A 20,603-nucleotide genomic window follows, 5' to 3' on the forward strand; every position below is an offset into this window, starting at 1 on the left:
GTTCAAGTGTCTCAAATGTTATTTGTTTTACAAGTTTTCTGAAATGTTATGTTTGAATATGCCAACGAGGCATTATCTAATGCTAACTTTTGGTGAATTTAGGAGAAATCTACAGACGCAAATAGACAAAGTCAGTAGAATAAACACCTAAATGTATTTAGGATGTTTTCTTTCCAATAGTCTGAAAGAAGACTATCACAATAAAATAGCCCAAACTCTCAAAATGGAAGTTTTTGCCTGTCGTGTCTCACACTAAGCTTAACTGGAGCTGGAGCGTGGCCAAAAGCCTGGTAACTCTGTGCTCATGCTGGTCGCCAAAATGTGTGTGTGGGTAGTATACAGGGCTAACTGTGAACGGTACAGGTATCTACTGTCCAAACTTGCAGGGGTGGAGCTGCAAAAGGAAAATCAGACACTGAATCCTGTATTACGCACGAGTCCAAGCAGAAAGCCCACACACACTCTCCGGTAGAAGCTTGGAAGTCAACCTTTATTGATACTGTTAAAAAAAAGTCATGTCAACCAACAAGAGAAAATCATATACGTCTTTCATATTTGCTTCAGCACTGCTGTTTATACGTAAAAAACACTGATTAACATAATGTATCTCATCTTGATTAGGAATGACATTGAGCCACTGATCCTGCATCAATGCTGCATTTATACTGACATTCTTTCTTGGGTGTTACAGAGGTGAACCGAATTAGCACATTGTAAAACACAAAGCCTCTTAAGTCTCTTAAACTGTAATTCTTTGAAACCTTGATTCAGCAATCGTGTGAAGTAATAAGCTGAATATCTACCAGACATATCTGTATGTTCTGATCAGAGCAGAGGTAAAACAAGGAAATGCACACTGCTGAGTCCAAAGTAAGAAAACTTTACGCTTTCAAATCAAAGGTGTCTTTTTTGTTTGGAAGCTCTAAGGGTCATGGGAAATGTAGTCAAACTTCTAGCAGAACTTGACCCACTTTGAATGTTATCAGCTGATTAAATGGTCGTTATCATCTGTACGTCAACACTTTAGTTAACTTACGTGCACTACTTAAGTTTCCTCAATAAACCACGTGTTTAAAACTGCAACCCGTCTGAAGCATTATATTGGTAGCTGATAACGACGGCCATTAAATGGGCTGATAACATCGAAACGGCCTCACGACATGTAGCAACTTCTAACTAAACTGAGCTATACTGGGATTTATAAATCAAATTAAAAAGCCGTTTTCAAAATGTTGGTTTTGGTGCAGCTTTTTTGAGCTCAGCTTTAAGGCACAGAGAGCGATAATGAATGCATGTAGTAACACAACGGTGCACGACATAACTGAATGACGTACATCAAAATGAAAGTATAAAAAAAATCAAACAAGAAGAAAGTTCCAGAATGCACTGGATACAGAAGGAATACCAGCATTTTTCAACCTCTTTTCTACACCCTGAAGTCAAAATATTGTTAATTGTTTGGGGGCCATTTCCCCCCCCAATTTAGCATGTAGCCACTGCTAGCATGTGCACGTCGATAGCACCGCCTTTTCACCTGCTAGCAATGAGCTATGGAGCGCGTAACGCACACCAAGATTCACACAGTGAGGAGATCACATTCAATGTTGCTCAGTGTAGCTGAGGGGTTGTGAAACGCTGGCAAGCCTTACATGACTTTGAACTGGCTAGCTGTTTCGTTTTAAATTCTGCGCACAGTGTCCGTCCTGGTGGTTGGACACCTTGTCGATATTCAAGTACTCTCCTTTATTTCTTTCAGGGAGTAAAATAAATTAGATGCTCTTTGAACTGCCCTGCAGTTGCAATGTGACCGGTGATGATAGAACTGAAGACATAAAACACACATATTGGTATCAAAGTACAGTATCAGCGTTATGTAGAAGAAAATGTGGTGAGAGACGTTAACCTGATTTCTGGTTGTTTGATTTCAATGTTCAAATGCTAACAAAAATGAATACATACTGTAGTTGTCCAGTAGTCTATGTGCGCAGATACCAACAAAAATATATATTGTTGTATTCTAAATTCAATAAAGGTGGTTAAGGACAACATCCGAAGCCTCAAAGATATCAACCAACATAACATTCAAAAGCGCATCTCAAACACATACTGTAAAAACATACCTTCCATATCACATCTGTACACTTCTGGTGACTGAATGGTTCAAAACCACAAAGTCATCGTATCATTTCTGTATCAAAGGGTGGGAGTTTGTTAGCATGTTGTTGGATAAAAGAAAACATCACAAAATGGTGAAGAAACAAAATCACTTTGGCACCGAGAACAATTAACAATGTCGAAAATGTCATAAAAAAAATCAGATACGTTTTTATCTTAGTTATAACAACATGACCTCTTGACATTTCTGTGAAATCTTAATTCCCAAAACCATTCACCGTCACAGCAATGGAGAAATGAGCCAATCTATCCGTCTCAAGGTTGAACCTGGTTACCCAACAATGGCCTCAGTAGTTGATAAAGACAACAAAACATTTCCTCCATTGCAGTTTTCTTCTTTGGACTTCCTGTCCCTACATGCTTTGCTGTCCAGCAACAATCCTCCGTGATCTCACAAATGCCAACATTAAGTAAAATATTTTCCCGAATCCCCCGATTCACCCTCTTTGTGGGACACAACGTCAAGTCAAACTGCTTTTTGTTTTTCAATTTTGGGGGAGGTCCGATCGTAATTTTGTACGTAAACAATGACAATCATGCTGGGTGGTGGGTAGGTGACTTAAACTGCCAACTTACAGTTTGACTTGACTATCTCTCCCAAACAGGAAGAGGAACACAGAAGACTGGGATTGAAAATACTGCTGATATTTGGCTTATAGCAGGAGTATCTTTGGCAGCGACGACCAGAACCTTCAAACTGAAGGAACTGGCCAACAGAGCGGTAAGTCTGTGATGTCAAAGCGGGTGCGTTGGGGGTGGGTGGAAAGGGTTTGTCTGTGTGATTCAGGGTCGAAGAGTAGGCGGGGGGCGCGATGGAGGTGCACAGGGAAGCCCTGGGGGTGTGCGAGATGGTGGCGGTCCTGGGGGCACCTGGCCTGACGGGGGTGATCTGGCAGGAGGGCTGGCGGCGGTGGGGGACGGGGGTGATCTGGCAGGAGGGCTGTCGGCGGTGGGAGAAGGGGGCGTTGTCACCCGGGCGGTAGTCCGGCGGCGGGGGCGAGGGTGTGTGGATCGGGGTGCGAGGTGCGGCCTTGGCTGCTGCTGACTCTTCTTTCACTCTCGTGAAGTTGATGCATCGACCCTGAAGGGAAGAAAAGAGACGGGCGAGATCAAAACACAGTTTGAGTTCTAATCTGTAATTTAGTTTAGTTTCTATCGGCTCGAGGGACGGAGAACTGTCCACAGTTCAGACAGACCATCACTCCCAAGCCGCAATAGTCCCCCAAAAACAGCCAATCAGAAGCAGAGTAGGGCGGGTCATGACGTGAAGCTGTGTGTGTGTGTGTGTTGGGGGGTACAACTTAACAGTAGAGAACAGGCTTTAAAACAAATGAATTCCTGCAGAAATCCCATTTCACTCCTGAGCTACTCGTAAAATATTACACTAACCACGAGTTCAGAGAGGTCACTGTTCACCCGCTTCATAGGTGCACGTGGTCGGCAGTGAAGTAATGTTAATAATCTGTTAATGACCAGTGAACGGAGCCACAGGACCGTGGGTTTACAGAGTGGAAACTCAGGGAATTGATTGTCACTCACAAAGCTGTGTGGAGTACGGCTAATCTTAAAACGTATTGTACCTGTGTTTGAATAAAAATGTCTTTGGAGAAGAAGCATGAATGGACACGGAAGACAGAGCCACATGTTGGACATATTATGTTGATCTACAGATCTACATCGCTCTGTTAGTGCCCAGCTGCGCTTTGAATCTATGGACATTGAACTCCTCCACCGTCTACAGTCTTACCAAGGTCATAAAATGTCTAGGCCTGGGCAGAATGTGTGTGTGTGTGTGTGTGTGTGTGTGTGTGTGAGATAGACATGGTTGGTTTGTGGAGACAGCCCTGGTAGTCGTCTGCCTTAGGTATTACCTCATGTCCTTTAGCCAGCTAAATGCTTCCCTGGGGAGGGTTGTGTTTATGAGAGAGAGAGACAGACAGAGAGAGACAGACAGACAGACAGACAGACAGACAGACAGAGAGACAGACAGACAGACAGACAGACAGACAGACAGACAGACAGACAGAGAGAGACAGAGAGACAGACTAGCTCGACCTCATACTATACTCTCTGACGTCAGTGTAATGGATGTGGTTTGGTGACACACACACTCTCATAATGGATAACTCCTGTCTTTAAGGGAGATAAATTCATCCTTGATGATTCTAAATCTGGTCTATCACTGCTGAATTATGTGGTTATGGACGTATATACACATATATGTAAACACACACACACACACACACACACACACACACACACACACACACACACACACACATACACAGTTCTGAGTTTCTATGTGAGCCAAACCATGAGACTGAGCTTTAAAATGATACTCAGGCTCAATACTGAGCACACAAGAGGAGGGGTTGTTGAGTTCATTGCTGCACGCAAGAGAAAAGTGTGTGTGTGTTTGTGTGTGTGTGTGTGTGTGTGTGTGTGTGTGTGTGTGTGTGTGTGTGTGTGTGTGTGTGTGTATAGTCAGTAGCATTGGGTACCTAACTCAACTTTTAAGAGTAACGACCACACTAACCGATTGCCTGTTCATGTTAAAATCAAATTTCAGTACCTGAGAGCACATCTGGGTGAGAGAGTGTGAGCCACGAGGCCGAGAGAGAGAGAGAGAGACAGAGAGAGAGAGAGAGAGAGAGAGAAGAGAGTAGAGAGAGGAGAGAGGAGAGAGAGAGAGGGAGAGAGAGACAGAGTATGAGAGAGCCGTCTCTGTGTAGACATCTGCTGGACAGATCTCAAGACATAGGTTGTCCGATCCGCACGAGACTCTGTAGCTGTTACACACAAGGGAGAGACACGAGAAACACTACACATCTGCATTCATCGAGCTCCTCCTACTCCTACTCGCCGCTGACTCTATGAGATCTCGTCCTCGTAGTCTTCGTTCGCCCCCCCTCCCGCGCCTCCGAGTGTGCCGCACCCCCGCGCCGCACCGGCCTTCACGACTAGATAGAGAGAGACAAAACATAGAGAACCAGAGAGGAGAGAGAGAAGAGAGAGGGAGAAAGAGAGCGACAGAGAGACATAGTAGAAACACAGAGAGAGAGATATGAAAGAGTAGAGAGAGAGAGAAAACAGAGAACTAGAGAACAGATATAGAGAGAGGAGAAAGAGATATATGAGAGAGCCAAGTAGCAGATATAACAGAGAAGAGAAGGAGAGAAGAAGAGAGGAGAGGGAAGAGAGACAGAGACAATAGAGATACAAGATAGATAGAAGAGAGAGCGAGAGAGATAAGACCAGAGAACAAGAAAGAGAGAGAAGAACAGAAGAAGAGAATAGAGCCAGAGAGACAAGACCAGAGATAGAGTAGAGAGAGAGAGAGACAGAGTGAAGAGAGATAGGAGAGACAGAGAGACGAGACGAGGACAAGTGACATAATACAGAGAGACAGAAAGAAGAAGTATAGAAGAGAGAATAGAACAAATAGAGCGAGAGAGAGAAGAGAGAGATAACAAGATAGACTAGAGAGAGAGATATAAGATAGACGATTAGATAGAGATATAGACATATAGGACCGAGAGATATAGAGATAGGAGAGATACATAAGAGAGAGAGATATAGATAGATAGATAGATAAGAATATATATAGATATACCTTAGATAGAATATATATATATAGGTATATATAAATTATAGCAGATAAATATAAGAATACATAAGAGGATATAGTAGAGAGATACAAGAGATATATAGATATAGGATAGAGAGAGTATCTCTATAGATATACATATATAGAGATATACTATTTGTTTTCCTCCTCTTTTTCTAAATAAATTTAGGTTGAAATTGAAAAGTTTGGATTTCTACAACAGAAATTACAACTTTTGTTATTACAGAGAGAGAAATCGCTTCTACTGCTGGAACATGGCCAAAATCATTTCATATCTCGATAACAATATACATCACAATATAACATGTTTCAATAAGTCTATATGAAACAACACGTCTATTTTTATCCTCTTGTATTATTTAAATGCTGAGTATTTTCTCATTTCAAGAGGATTAATTAATAACTGACTCATATCGCTGTGTTGCTCAGCCCTAACCCAACACTAGTACACTTGCATCCTGTATACTTGTATACTGCAGCAGGTCTCCAGGGGCCCGTTCAGCTGCTGTAACTTCTGTAGCGACTGAGTTTTAATCTGAACATGTGAGACTCTGTAAGATCTGCTCTGGTTGGACATTTAACACCAAATATCTTTTCAGGTAACACTTAAAGCACGAAAAGGAGGCGTCGCGTGCTTGTTTCCACTCTTCTAAAACATTACACTACCTGGAAATGAGCCGTCCTGCTGGCCCGAGAGACGCTTTCTACCGCTTCGTTACAAACCACAAAATGACTCGAGGCGGCGACATCATTGGAGTGGAAAGAGAAGCACGATCAGAGAGTAAGCGTTGCGTCATGCAGCCGGCGCTAAAAGCTTCTCTGGGTAACAGCAATTTGTCGACCAAAGGAAATCAAATCCCAAATCGTTTTTTTTTTATCCGACTGCCAGTTTGCTTTGGTGAAGATGTGATCTTGAGCTAATGGTGACTCTGCTGCCAAGAAAACAGTCTTAAAAGTAGAATTCCTGTTAAAAAAGATCATTGGAAATGTTCTGCTAATAAGGCATGATTTTAACTGGAGCTCGGGTCGGGGCCGGATCAGCGGGAGAGTCGGCTGTGGAGAGTGTCGGGATAGGAAAGGTGGAGAACACATTGAGGAAGAAGTGAAAAAAAGTGGTGAAGAATTGTGTTGTTGCAGACTCAGAGTCTCCAGCCATGTCTGCAAGGCTATAGTATGCTAACATGCATGTTTATATTTGTATGCAGGTGCAACATTTGCTGATTAAACTTCGCTCGCGTTACTAAAAACGAAGCCGCCTTCGTAGCTCTGTGGAGCTTTGTGAACATTTATCGTTGACTGCAATCTGCAAGGCTAAAAAGAAGATTTATGATGTGTGAATAAATCGTTTTTTGTTATAGTTGTTTGCCATCTAGACTGTAAGGAAGCCTGGAGGGACAATTGAGTGAGATTCTTTTTCCCGTGCATCATGTATCACTTTACAAAGTTCCCATCACGACTAGTGAAGCTGGAACAAACATTAAAAGTGACTTAGAGGGATTTAAAACATCCCTGGAGAGAGTTCTGTACTCAGTGAACTTCACATCTTCTCTCCACATTCAAACCAAACTCTTCTCTGGAGCTTTTTTAATACAAAAGGCGTTAAAACTAAACCATGTGGCTGATATGAGAAGAGGAGAGATTTTTTTATTATTATCTCACACACACGAATACATCAGAAAACCCTCCTGTGGAGCTTAAAGGATGTGTCCGGCTGCGAGCTGCGGTTCTGCTTTTTATCTGATTTATGGCGTGTAATGTGAAGCAGGTGTGAGCACGAGGCCGGCTCAACGCGAAGGAGACGGGCCAGCGGAGGTGTGAGCCAGCACAGGAACACCAGGACTGAGACGCAGAGGCAGATGGAGGACGGGATGAGTAACGGGTACAGATGACCAAAGCACTTTCAGACTGTAGATACACGGAAAGACTTTTAAAACTCAGTCAGTTTAGAACTTCTTTGTCCTTCTGAGATAAATATTTTCACCCCAGGACGGATTATTACCACCAATGATTTCATACCACATTATGTTCTCGTGAACTTGTATAAAGAACGAATCAAACACCTGGACTCAAGGATGAACTGATTCGATTTTGGCGGTCAAAGGTCAAAGGTCACCTTGAAGGAATTTCCTCAAACGGTGAATGTGACCTCATAAAACACGCTTATTGGCCATAACTCAAGAATTTCGATGCTAATTATGACAATTTCACACAAATGTTGAGATGCATGCAAACACTGGGTGGTAACTTCCAGCTAATTCAAGTTACCCAGTGAACTTGAAGACACGGGAAACACATGACAGATGAACGGAGATGTAAAGTAACGTGTGACGCAGCTCCGGGTCATCGCAGGTATAAAACACAGCAGGATGGACGAACTTTGAAGCAAAACATGTGTTGGGAACGGGGGAAATGAAGTGGGTGTGGGTAAAAGCATTTGATGAAATTAAATACTGCTGAGGTACTCACATGATCCCCGGGCTGGGGTCTCATCAGGGAGACTTGGTCGTACCCGCGGCGAAACAGAGCCAAGATAGCATCCAGTTTACCCTGAACAGGACAGAGGAGAGGTTCAACAGCTGGACACCAAACACTCCCACCAGTACTTAATCAATTTGTATTAATACTGTTTCTACTGGATCAGCAGACATTTGGTCTGTGGTCCTCAGCTGTGTGCACCAGTCTGCAGGTTTTAATCCCAAACAAACACGGCAGCTGCTGATTCTACTGATTGGTTCCTTCCTCTCTGGTTGAAGCTGATGAGTCACTCGACTATATTTTGGTTTATGTCTGCTGACAGGGATAGTTGGGAGGCTTTGAAGTGTGGCCGTATGAGGTTCTTATCCACAGTCAGTGTGTTACCTGCAGGAGATGGCGGTCGGCAGTTACGAGAAACAGACATAGAAGCTAAGAAACGCACTGCTGAGGACGGGGCAGCAGCAAAACATCGTTTTAGCCATAAAATCAAATATATATCAGTTTAAATGAACGCTGTATTTAGAATATTTTCATTGTATTACCTTGCAGTCAGACAGCCCTAACTAAAGCTATTATCTATGCTCTCTTCAAAGCCACCAGACTCCATTGAAAACAACAGTGATTTAACCTCACAGAACACACAGCAGTTGTTGGTCTACGTCGGCCTCGATAAGTTAGTTAGTTAGTGTTATTGTGTGACTTTGATGTTTTAAAGGATTAGTTTGGATTCATCAAAGTACATAATAACACAAACTAACTCACTTATCAAGGCAGCGGTAGACCAACAACTCCTGTGTTCTGTGAGGTAAAATGACCTTTTTATAAAGGAGTCTGGTGGCTTTGAAGAGATAATAGATAACATCTTTAGTTTCCCGTTGGAAAGGGTTGTGAAGCAAGGTGAAGAGGTGAAAATATTCTAAATACAGTGTTCACTTAAGCTGATATTGATTTGTTTTTATGCCTAAAACTATGTTTTGCTGCTGTAGCAGTGCATTTCTTAGCTTCCGTGTCTGTTTCTCCAAACTGGGGCCGTGCCGACTGCCATCTACTGCAGGTATGACTGTGGATAAGTACCTCATACAACCCCAGTTCAAAACATCTGAACTATCCCTTTAAGAGGGTAATTCTCTGTCCTTACATAAGGTGTCATGAAGTACTGCATTAGACCATGTGTAGGGACCAACTACAGCCCAACACACAATGTCAATGTATGAATTCACCTTTTTCCTCCACTGACTGATGTATGAACAAGTGTAACATTTCCCTATGAATGACTGCGGTGCTACAGATAACAGAGTGCTGCTGCTGTATGAAAGGCCAGTGTTGCTGTACAGAGCTCTATTGTAGTGTATCATTAAAGCACAAACAGCACTGACGCCAGGTCTAATAATGCCGCTCTGTCTGCAGAATATCTTATATTACCGTGTGCACATTGATAGCTGCTGAGGTTTGTGCTTATGCAACTAATTCTACATAAATATGTCCAGAACAGACTTTATTCCTCCCTGCTGTCTTGTGAAAACTCTGCAGCTCCAGTCGTGGTGCTTTTCATGTTTTAACTTCAGTTGAAGGGGTTCAGGCTTCTCTGTGGGTTGAGAATACTCTGACATCCCCACAGTTATTTGAAACTCGCTGGACGAGAGCTCAAAATGCTCAGTGGTCAACAGTTTTGCAGTTCCTGAAAAGCTGACATTTTGTTACAGCGCACTGAGATGCAGCGCCTCTGCATAAATAAGTCTTAGTCTGTGTTTACCCGGATGGGCGTGTACCACTTCCGGTTCTGAGGCGCCTTCTTGTTGTGCGCTTTCTTAGGTTTGGGCTCGAAGGGCTCGTACTCCTGCTCCGGCATTTTCACCACAGCGTTCTTGGGCTTCTCCAGTTTAGCCCCCTCCTCGGTCGAACCCTTTCCTCCCCAACGCACCTACAGACAGCAGACAGGATGTGAATATACAACTAAATAAAAGCAGTGAAGGTCATCGGAAGTTGTCCAATTTAGGGCTCTAGCTGCAGAGCTCCAGGCTGTCACGTCTGAAATGACTAATGCTAACACGTTAGCATGCGTTACATACCTCCACCAATAACACCAACGTAAACAACACAACTGTGATATCTCCATATAACTCATAAAGTAGTTAAACACTCATTGTACGAACCTTATGAGTTTGCTAAAGTACTGGAATGATCACGTTAAGCTTTGTGCATTACTTTCTGTCGTTGTGCTAACAACATTAGCATAACTAGCTAAAGTTAGCAAACACACATGCTTCTCCACAACGGGGTGGGCCCGCGCCGAGAGACGCAGCGTTATTGCTCCTCTCAGTTTGTTTGTGTTGTACATTTAATTCAGATTGTCTGTTAGCATTATGCGTCACCTCCATCCTCTTGATCCCTCCGATTCCTCTTCCTCCGTAATACGAGGCATCCACAGTGGGCCACTTCTTCTTGGGCATGCCGTCTTCATCATCTGAACTCTCCTAAAACACAAAGAATGACTTTCTTACATGCTTTCTAACACACACACACATGAACTTTATTACCAATATTACTTTCAATATCATTTAGTTGACCTATTTTACTGAAGTTATCTTACTTTCATTGTTATTCTATTAACCTCTGGTGTGAGTATCACTTCTTATACACTGTTTGTCTTCTGTAATTGTTGATCAAACTCTGACACAAGAATTCCCTTCAGTATTAATAAAGTTCTATCAGACACATATGTGGGCAAACGTGTGTGTGTGTGTGTGTGTGTGTGTGTGTGTGTGTGTGTGTGTGTGTGTGTGTGTGTGTGTGACTCACAGGCTCAGGAGGAGGTGGAGGAGGTGGTTCTTTGATCACCTGTGACACAGTAAGAGATTGTTTAGCTTTTCACAGACACATTAATCTCAGAAGACCTCTTAAGGGTTGGTAATGGTTTTTTTTACAAGGTCCCCTGAGGTGCTTATTGGCCCTTTTGATAAAACAAACCCCTTTGAAGTTCTGGATAACTGTAATTGAAGTGTTTTATAATCCACCACTTCCTGAATGTAGTTTACGTTTCTTACCAGAGTGCAGCAGAGAGGCCAGAACCACCACATGAAGAGCAGAGCCAGCAGCAGGAACAACACCAGCAGGGTGATCAGGAGAATGGTGCCATCGAACTGCAGAGCGGACACACACGACGTCAGCACATTACTACCACACACACACACACACACACATACAGTACGTCTGCACCAAAAGAAGTGCTTCCTCCAGCCACAGTTAACCAGCTGGACAGAGATTTAAACTCCAGATGTCCGATCGATCTGCAACTTATCGAAACCTGCCAGTTATCAGCTGATCGGCCATCATTAGTCTCTTAAATACAACTTCTTTTCCGGTTAAATATACACACGTGTGATGGTTTTACGTTTTTACGCACACAACATGCACGTCGCATGCACAGTGGAACCTGCGTCACACAGTACAGAGACGCACACACACACACACACACACACACACACACACACACACACACGTCGTCTTCAGCGTGATTGAAGAAGACAAGCTCGCAATGTATTTCTTGATTTTAAGATTTGTTTGAGGCAACGTGAGAGAAACTGTAACAACTGTAAAGATATTTAAAAGTCAATGTTTTATTATGAACGTAGTTGAATTTCAATTTTCCACGAAAGAAAAGTTATTAAAATGTTTGCTGTCAATTACAGTTTGGAATCAGAATCGACCGAGGAAATTATAATCTCTGATTGAAACTACAAATGCCTAAAGAGGAGAAGTAACTATGATTATTAAGAGAAAAGAGTACCAGTAGTATTACAGTCTCAAGATGTTGCACAGTGATAAAACCAGTAATACTTTCCAGTTCTGCAACTAAATATTCATGTTTTTGTTTTCCTCAGCGACAGTGGTTACTGTAAGCTGTGTGATCCCCTCTGAATGAATCCATCAGTTGCTTTGCTCCCTTTACGCGAGGCGGGCGTCCGTGAGCCAAACGTGGTTCCACTTACAGACCAGAGATGAGGATCACATGCGGTTAGACTTTCCTCTATCTGTCTTGTGGCACGGACACGAGGGGATTCATCTGAACTCAGCAGTGGGGTCCGTGGTAGAGAGTCACTAATTATCACTTCACAGAAATGTCCCAAACAGCAAGTTTTCAATAACTTTCAAAAGCTGAACAGCAGAATATGTGAAGTGATGGTTTAGCAAACCGCAAACAATGACTGTTGCACATACAATGCGTGTGTTTTCTCATGCTATATGGACATATGTTGTGCACTACAAAGGCTGAAACTGCTCAAAGTGGCACTTTGGGGGGATTTGCAGCAGGCCGACCCATCACATGTTGTCACAAGTGTGATTGCAGCCTATATGGTTTAGTTTAGTGGTGAGAGGCAGCTAATTGCAATGGCATGTCTAATTGAGCTCTGTATGGCATGAACCACAACACAGTGTTTTCATGGAGATGTTTCTCTGCTGAGGCTCCTCCGGTCCAAGTGTTCCAACATACGTGTTTTCATTTTGGTTAAATTGCCTTAAAATTGTCTTAAATTGTTTAATCTTGGTTTGTAGGAAATGAAGCCGCACTCTGCTTCACGCTGACACAGCTACATACATCCGCAGCTCCAGCTGAGGGGTAAACGCTTCTACACAAGGGTTTGAACCGGCCGCCTCATGGTCATGAACCTGCTCCTCTAACCTCTCGTCCCCTGCCGCACCCCGGGGGCTTTACACGATCTTTAGGGTGGATCGCTACTACAAACCCCTGTGGTTTGGCTCCCGAAAAAAGAGGGAAAAATAACAAAATTGAGAAAGGGAAGATGAAAGTGATAAAGTGGGCAAAGAAACTCACTGCAGGGAACAAAACAACAAACTTCTGGGAGAAGCAGAAGGGCGAAGAGTGAGAACCACATGCAATACAAGAGGAAATGGAAAATATATTTAATCGCATTACAAAGCTTACAAAGAGCTAATCTGACACTCATTTTTATGTAGTTTCAAATTAAAACAGTATTCATCATCAGTTTGGAGGAAACCTTAAATCTTAAACCTGCGTTCTCTCTAACATCCAGCAGGAGGCGACGTCACTGGCTACAAGAAGAAGTTGTATAGAAGTCTATGAGAAAATGACCCAACTTCTAACTTGATTTATTATATCAGAAAACATGTCCACTAATGTAGAAACAAAGATGAATATAATAAAACAGTATTCACCACATTACCAGTAAGTAGCCCTGTTTATAATATCCTCAACACTTCCAAGCCTACATAAGGTGTCCATACCCATAAACTGAAATACTAAATGCAAATAGAACATAGTGAAACAGTAGCATCAGACTCACAATAACATATCTTATACATGTTTACAATTTAACAGTAAGTATGCTGATTTGAATCATAAAGCAGATGTGTCTTTGCATTTACACTCTGAATGCATTACATTAAGTCAAGTGATGCACTCCTATAGAACTACAAACACATCAGACTTCTGTCATGTTGAACCTGTTTCAGTCAGTGAGAGAAATTACACTTTTTTTTTATATATTCAGAACTCAGTTTTCACATTGAACAGATGCTTATTATATGTATCTTGTTTATGTGCATGTTTCCGTGTTTACTGCGTTACTTTGCGCGTTCACAGTCTCTTCTCTGCCCGACACACACACACGACACGTGCGTACACACCTACAGTCAGTCAGACAGAGCAGAGAAAAGGAGAGGAACAAACAGGGCAGCTATCGTGGCTCTCTTGTTCCGTGCAAAAGCGACCAAAAGCCACTTGACTCCGTTAAATGATGCTAACGGTCCCGGTACTTTCCTTCTCCGTTCCTCTGAGCCCACGGGACATCTGGCAGAAAACGACTGACTTGACTTGTAGTGCCGCTTCACGTTGTTTTCTTTCATCATGGCAATACATTCGTTGCACGATAAACCCACCAGTTTAATAAAGTAAATAAATACGTGTCGGTCCATTCGCTCTGGAAGTGACGATTTTCAGAATCAACTTTAGGTTTCTTTGGCTTGGAGAGAGACATCTTGAAGCGTGTTGTTAGCTTGCCGAGCTAAAGTAAGGGAGTGACTTTCTCTGTGGCCCGCCAACCCAGCGTGCAGCGTGAGCTTGACTGAGCCGACGGCAGGTGCGGACAGAGTGCGTTTTTTTCCGGATGCCGCTGCAGCTTGGAGTGGAATGGAAGCACCTGCGTTTTCATCGCACTTGGTGTGAATCAGGCTTTAGTTTTATTTATGCTATATATCTTGCGCGCCAGAACAAAATGTCATCGGTCTCAATCACTAGTTTCAAGTCTTCTTCAAGACAGTGTGACGTTCATTTAGTAAATGATGGTCTGATTTAGAGTGAAATAGACGGTAAAGCAGGGAATGCTTCAGGGCGTGGTCACTAACTGTCAATCAGGATAGAGGCGTAGCAATGTGTATCCACTGTGTACATTTAAATAAACAACTTTAACCCTTTCACAGAGTGTTTTCATGAAAGTTTAGCCAAAATGAGCACCCAAATTAATATCACAACTAATGTGAATTACTGATGTACCTTGCTAACCAAGCGAGCTAGCTAGAGTTAGCATTAGCAGCTCCACGCTCTCCCCTAAACACAGCTTCTGGCTGCAAGAAACCAAGATGGCGACGGCTGAAATGTCAAACTCCAGGATTCAAAAGTTCACAAACCAATGTGTGAATGAATGATTCTTTTCTTTGCAACATTGCACTTCAATGCGTCTCCAAGACGAGCTGTAGAGACAACAGCTTCCATCTGTTTTAGATTTGTAAAGTTTTGATTTACACGTTGAACGATGAATAATCTGCAGTATTAATACAGGATGAATGCATGAAACAAAAGCACTTACACACTCTGTGGTGGTGACGTGCACGTTGCTGCTGATGAAGGACAGACCGTCATTCATGCTCACTTGGAGATAAATCACCCTGAAACAAAACAACACACACACAAGTAAGTACAGTATCTTCATATTGAGATGTAACAACGTGCATGTTTGGAGCAGCTTATTGAGTCTGAAGCATTTCCTCCTAAGTTTGTTTGAGCAGAATGATGTCATGTGAACTCGGGTTCACACTGACTCACGTCATCGTGGTTCGTTAGAAGTGAGAATGTAATTTAAACCAACAGGAAACAACCACAGAACACGAAGGACGACCAGTCGAAGAGCAGAGAGAGCTCGAGACCAATCCAGTTGTTTCTTCAAAGGTTTCTGGACTCTGTTTTGACTCTTGGACTCTGGACCTGACCAAATCTGAGTCCAAATGACCAAAACACAAAAGAGTTCCACTGTGGAGAATAAACAAACTGTAGGCGTGAGCGTGTGAATCTGCACGAACGCCAAGATGGGATAGATGCACGTCAATTCTTTTATGGTTCTGGGCAAGTTGTGTATTTTTCCAAGACATGACACCAAACTCATTTCTCAGGAATGTGAACAATGTCTGCCACTCGCCATCTTTAAATCGAGCCGTGAGCTCGACTTGGAGCTGCACAATCGTTTCCTTTATGGAACTGTATTTCTTCTCTCCTCTCTTCTATAAACTCTTTGCCTCTGCACATCCTGCAGCCCAAACTTGATGGTCTGAAGAATCCCTTCCTCTCCTCTCGAGAAAAACAACTTTCATGTGACCTCCAGTGGCCTCTTTGGAGCCTGTTCTCGTTCCGATCTTCCAAACACGTGGACGAAAGGCCCTCACTTTAACTCACTTTAAAGCTCCACTCCTCCAGTTCTTATTCCGTGGAGGACCAGGTGGATGTAAATGAAGTCTGACATGAGACTGATCTATACTCAGTGAGCAGTTTTGTAGTTTGAATCCTTCTTTATTCTTCTTATTGTCTACAAACACCACACAAAGGACCAAAACCAATGATCCGTGAGTCCGTCTCCAGAATGTTCTGGCCTTCATACATAGGAGTTCATACAAACATCACGCACAAAGTGACTATTTGTATATCAGTCACTCCCCCGGTGTTACCTTGAAAGCAACAAAACTTCTGTTTACAAGTTTGCACACAACTCGTGCAGAGTAATCAAAGTATCATTCCTCCAACAGCATGCTCACTACTTCACTAACACATGCACATTCCTAAGACATTACTATTTAAGGTTTGATACACATTCTCTTCAATTCATCCTGACATTTCCCCGTTTGTTTTGCAGAACTCAAGATAACGATGTGAGAATAAGATCAGTGGGATCAACTCTTTGTTGGAATTATGAAACTAGAAATGATTGCCGGCCTTATAATTTACTATCTTTACTGGATGTAGATATAGAACGTATCAAACAGAAACATGAAAACGGTTAAAAGAAGAAAGAGCCGGAGAAAACTGACCGAGTGTGAATTTGAGGATGTGGACGAGTGTTTGGGAGGAAATGTTAGTTGTCGAACGCCCTGTCTCACAGCTGTTAAGAAGGACGTAAAACAGACAAGGGCAGGCGGTCCAAGCATGACCACACATACACACACACACACACACACACACACACACACACACACACACACACACACACACACACACACACACACACACACACACACACACACACTTGATTAGGACATAGCAGGCATGACACTAGAGTCTGCGGCTCAGTAGGTGGTGTATTGTAGGTCAAAAGAAAATCTACATTAACTCTTCTTCTTCTTCTTCTTCTTCTTCTTCTTCTTCTTCTTCTTCTTCTTCGTCTCCTTCTTCTTCTTCTTCTTCTTCTTCTTCTTCTTCTTCTTCTTCTTCTTCTTCTTCTTCTTCTTCTTCTTCTTCTTCTTCTTCTTCTTCTTCTGTATAACTGGCCAAACACAGACGACATGAAGCCAAAGTGGCAGAGAGAACACTTTCTAAAGCTGAACTGTCCAAAAATACACCCGAATGCAAAGCAGCAATAACAAAAGTTTGGGGTTTGAGTATGAAGTTGTGATAGAACAGCTGCTCATCAGTGAAACTGCATTCGTCTATTTGGGTTATTAATGGAGCGGTTTCTCTCTAAAGGTTTTCCACCCAGCAGAGACCCAGGCTGCACACACACACGCACACGCACACACACACACACACACACACACACACACACACACACACACACACACACACACTTGAAAGGCCAGACGAGCTGCGACACGGCTTTGATCAGACACAACTGGACAAGCAGGCTGTTGAAAGAGACTGACAGGGGATGAAAGAAAAGTTTCTCTGTGAGACAGATTCAAAATAAAAGACAGATCTGCAGAGAAAAAGGAAAAGACGGGCTGGAAAACAACCAACGAGGCGAAGCAGTTTGGTGAAAAGAGCCATCGTGGCACCGAAAGTGAGGTGGGAGGGGGAGAGAGAAGGGAGGGATCGGGGAGTCGGGAGGTTAAGTGCTACGGGGATGGGGTGGAAAGTTTAGGAGAACAGAAGAGATACACAAAGGCAGAACTGAACTGGGGAGTTCAGGGCGGCACACGATGTCCCCGCAGCTTCACGACCTTCTGCTGAGGTGTCGATTAAAGCAGCTCATGCTAATCTTTCTCTCTCTTTGCACACAGTCACTGCGCAAAGAGAGAGAAAGATTATATTATTATTATGTATTATATTATACATGGGATTTATAACCTCTATGGGAGCATAACATTAAGGAGTTATCATCACTTTGACAGTATTACTATGTGCTTTGTGTTTCGTTAACGCAAATGATGATGAAATATATTCTTTAACGACCTTTTCTTCCATGACTCAGACGACGACGATCAGCATGCACACACACACACACACACACACACACACACACACACACACACACACACACACACACACACTACAGACACACTTACTTTTTATAGAATAAAACTGGCGCTTTGAATAAAACTGTGAGATAAAAATATTTAAAATGTGACTAAAACTAATCTGCCAAAGTGAACAGGTGAAGTGTGAACAGAAGGTCTAACGTCCCCCCCCCTGAACGCTCTCCTCTGCGGCTGTGCGTCACATGAACTCGGCTCAGAGAGCTTTGTGGATGTTGGATCTAAAGAGAGTCCGAGCAGCTGATGCAGAGCGCTGCTGCAGAAAGTTGTGCGACTGTCGTGTGGTGAAACGTTTGAGTAAAACAACCTCAGTTGTCTTAGTTTTCACATCCAGCCGCCTCCCTCTTCTCCTGCACTGTAAGTCCACAGACCCGACCCTGAACTAACAAAAACAATCCCTTAGATTAGATCTACTCCCAGCAGCTCTCTGCCGCTCAGGTCAACTCGTGCTTTCTCACAGTCGTCAAACAAAGAAGCTTTACATTGAGTTTCATCCAGGACAGATATTATGCAGAGATGACACACAGGAGCAGAGACTGTCCTTACATTAAGACACGCTGACATGTTACTGTCTTTATGTCACCAAACAGCGCCTGTTGTTTGGTGACATAAAGACAGTCAGGTCGCACACAGGCGGCTTTTAGAGCTTTTTTGCGGAAGCTGAAAAATGCAGAACGTTTTGATGAATTGAAGTAAACAGCAGTTTAACGACAGCAACACTTTATCAAACGTCCTGCAGACTTTCTGGACTCTTCGCTCTCCGTCGAGGCATGTTCTTTAAAGTAGCACAGGGCTGCGGGTGTATTCCTTTCATATAAAGATATGAATTAGTGCAGCTTTAAGAACACACTTTCTCTCCGCTGCTCCGCGATAAAGGAAAAACAGAACATCAGTGCTTTTATTTGTTGGCATAAGAACTCAGAAGCAATGATTCATGGCTCGCTTTAGATCTGTACGCTTGACTCTAAGACAGAATCCAATCGTCTCCAGTTGTTTCCACTTGTTCTAATTCAGTGCAGCAGCAGGACAAATGCACGGAGAGTTGACCACTGCGTGAGCTGGCGCCGCTACAGAGCGCTTTATATTGTGCTGAGCTTGTACTGAGATCTAGAGGAATGCGGCCATCGTAAAAAAAAGAAGAGCTAATGTATGGCAGGCTTTCTTATGGTCTGTGTCTCAACACAATGTGAAGTCATAAAGAAAAGAAGCACTTACTTCCCCACTTCATCAATGACGGGAGCTGGACACAGTAAGAACGTGTCTTTGACATCGGCCGGCTTCTCATCTAGGAGGAAAAGACATTTTAATAAATGAATGTGTGAGCAAACAGCACAAACACTTCAGGAGGTCAAGAGGTCAAGAGGGGAGGGGGAAGACCAGCCGCTGTCTGCCACACGCAGCCGCACTTCCTCCTCAACAGCTGGCTGATTTTTTCCCGCCTATGAGCGCCTGGGTCACCTGGAGGTCACCTGGAGGTCGCACCTTCACACCATGGAGAGAAGCTTCAGGGCAGTAAAGCAACGCAGGGATTCCCCATCGCAACACTCAGCCTGCGTGTGACTGTCAACTGTAGTCACTACACAGGTACGTGTGCAGGTGAAGCAGTTTGATCTCTATGTCTCTGCTTTAAAACACTAAACAGGCATTTAAAAGCTGATATTTTGCACATTTCCCTTCCATAAAATTAAATGTACGATGCAACTAACGGTTGTTTATGTTCTGCATTAATCAGTTAACTTTTAAACATTTCTCAAAGTCCGTGTTGATGTCTTTAAATGTGTAAATATATTCACTTTATTATGATATTATCAGGAAATCTCCACATCTTTGCAGGAAAGATTAATATATTAGTGGACTAATCGTTTAAGAAGCAAAGTGCAGGTGTACTCACTGACTGTGATGGTGTCGTTGATCTTGAAGCTGCAGAGCACCTGGTTGATGTTCCTGGCGTGAAGAAACCCGTTTCCTCGCACCACCACTTGGAAAGATTCTGATTAAACGACACATATTTACATTTCTTACACTGTTTAGGAAGAAAACGTGACTTTTATGCTTTCATGACAGTTCCAGCGCGTTAGAAGCTCAGTATTTATAATATTTATATTATTATATTTGGTTTATTTGTCCGTATGAGAACAATAACATTTGGTGTCACCAAAATAAAACAGCAACAAGATATCTGGAAGTATGGTACATAAAGATAACACATAATGTTTACAGACAATGGAACTAAAATGCACGAGTTTCAGTGCCATTGTAGTTAAAAATAAATACAAATTCAATGTAAATTTGTGATTTTAATCTCAGAAAAAGTTTGTTTTTCCCGCAAATTTATGATTTGAGAATATTCAAATTTTACTCGGAATCTGAACACACTCGTACTCGTAATAGTTTTTAATACGCGTCGTAAAAATGCACAGAATTTCATTAATTTATTATGTTTTTATATTTTTACTTACTTTAAATATGTATAAATGTACATACAGTAAAGGGGTTTCTATGTATATGATTGTGTGTACATAGAGTCAACTTTTCCATCCCGACTGAGTCA

General features: G+C 42.6%; 1 protein-coding gene across 1 annotated transcript in view; it reads right to left on the minus strand.

The window, feature by feature from the left end:
* Positions 1-469: 469 nt before the first annotated feature.
* Positions 470-20,603, minus strand: part of antxr1c (ANTXR cell adhesion molecule 1c) — a 36,021-nt gene continuing 15,887 nt past the window's right edge. The window contains exons 10-18 of the mRNA XM_029455575.1: positions 19,944-20,042; positions 19,268-19,337; positions 15,124-15,202; positions 11,323-11,418; positions 11,078-11,116; positions 10,651-10,752; positions 10,032-10,199; positions 8,270-8,350; positions 470-3,256 (exon numbers count right to left, since the gene is read on the minus strand). Coding sequence (XP_029311435.1) covers positions 2,735-3,256; positions 8,270-8,350; positions 10,032-10,199; positions 10,651-10,752; positions 11,078-11,116; positions 11,323-11,418; positions 15,124-15,202; positions 19,268-19,337; positions 19,944-20,042 — 1,256 coding nt within the window. The 3' untranslated portion in view covers positions 470-2,734. The remainder of the gene's footprint in view (positions 3,257-8,269; positions 8,351-10,031; positions 10,200-10,650; positions 10,753-11,077; positions 11,117-11,322; positions 11,419-15,123; positions 15,203-19,267; positions 19,338-19,943; positions 20,043-20,603) is intronic.

Source organism: Cottoperca gobio, chromosome 19 (genome assembly GCF_900634415.1).
Source record: "Cottoperca gobio chromosome 19, fCotGob3.1, whole genome shotgun sequence".
Classification (NCBI taxonomy): Eukaryota; Metazoa; Chordata; class Actinopteri; order Perciformes; family Bovichtidae; genus Cottoperca; species Cottoperca gobio.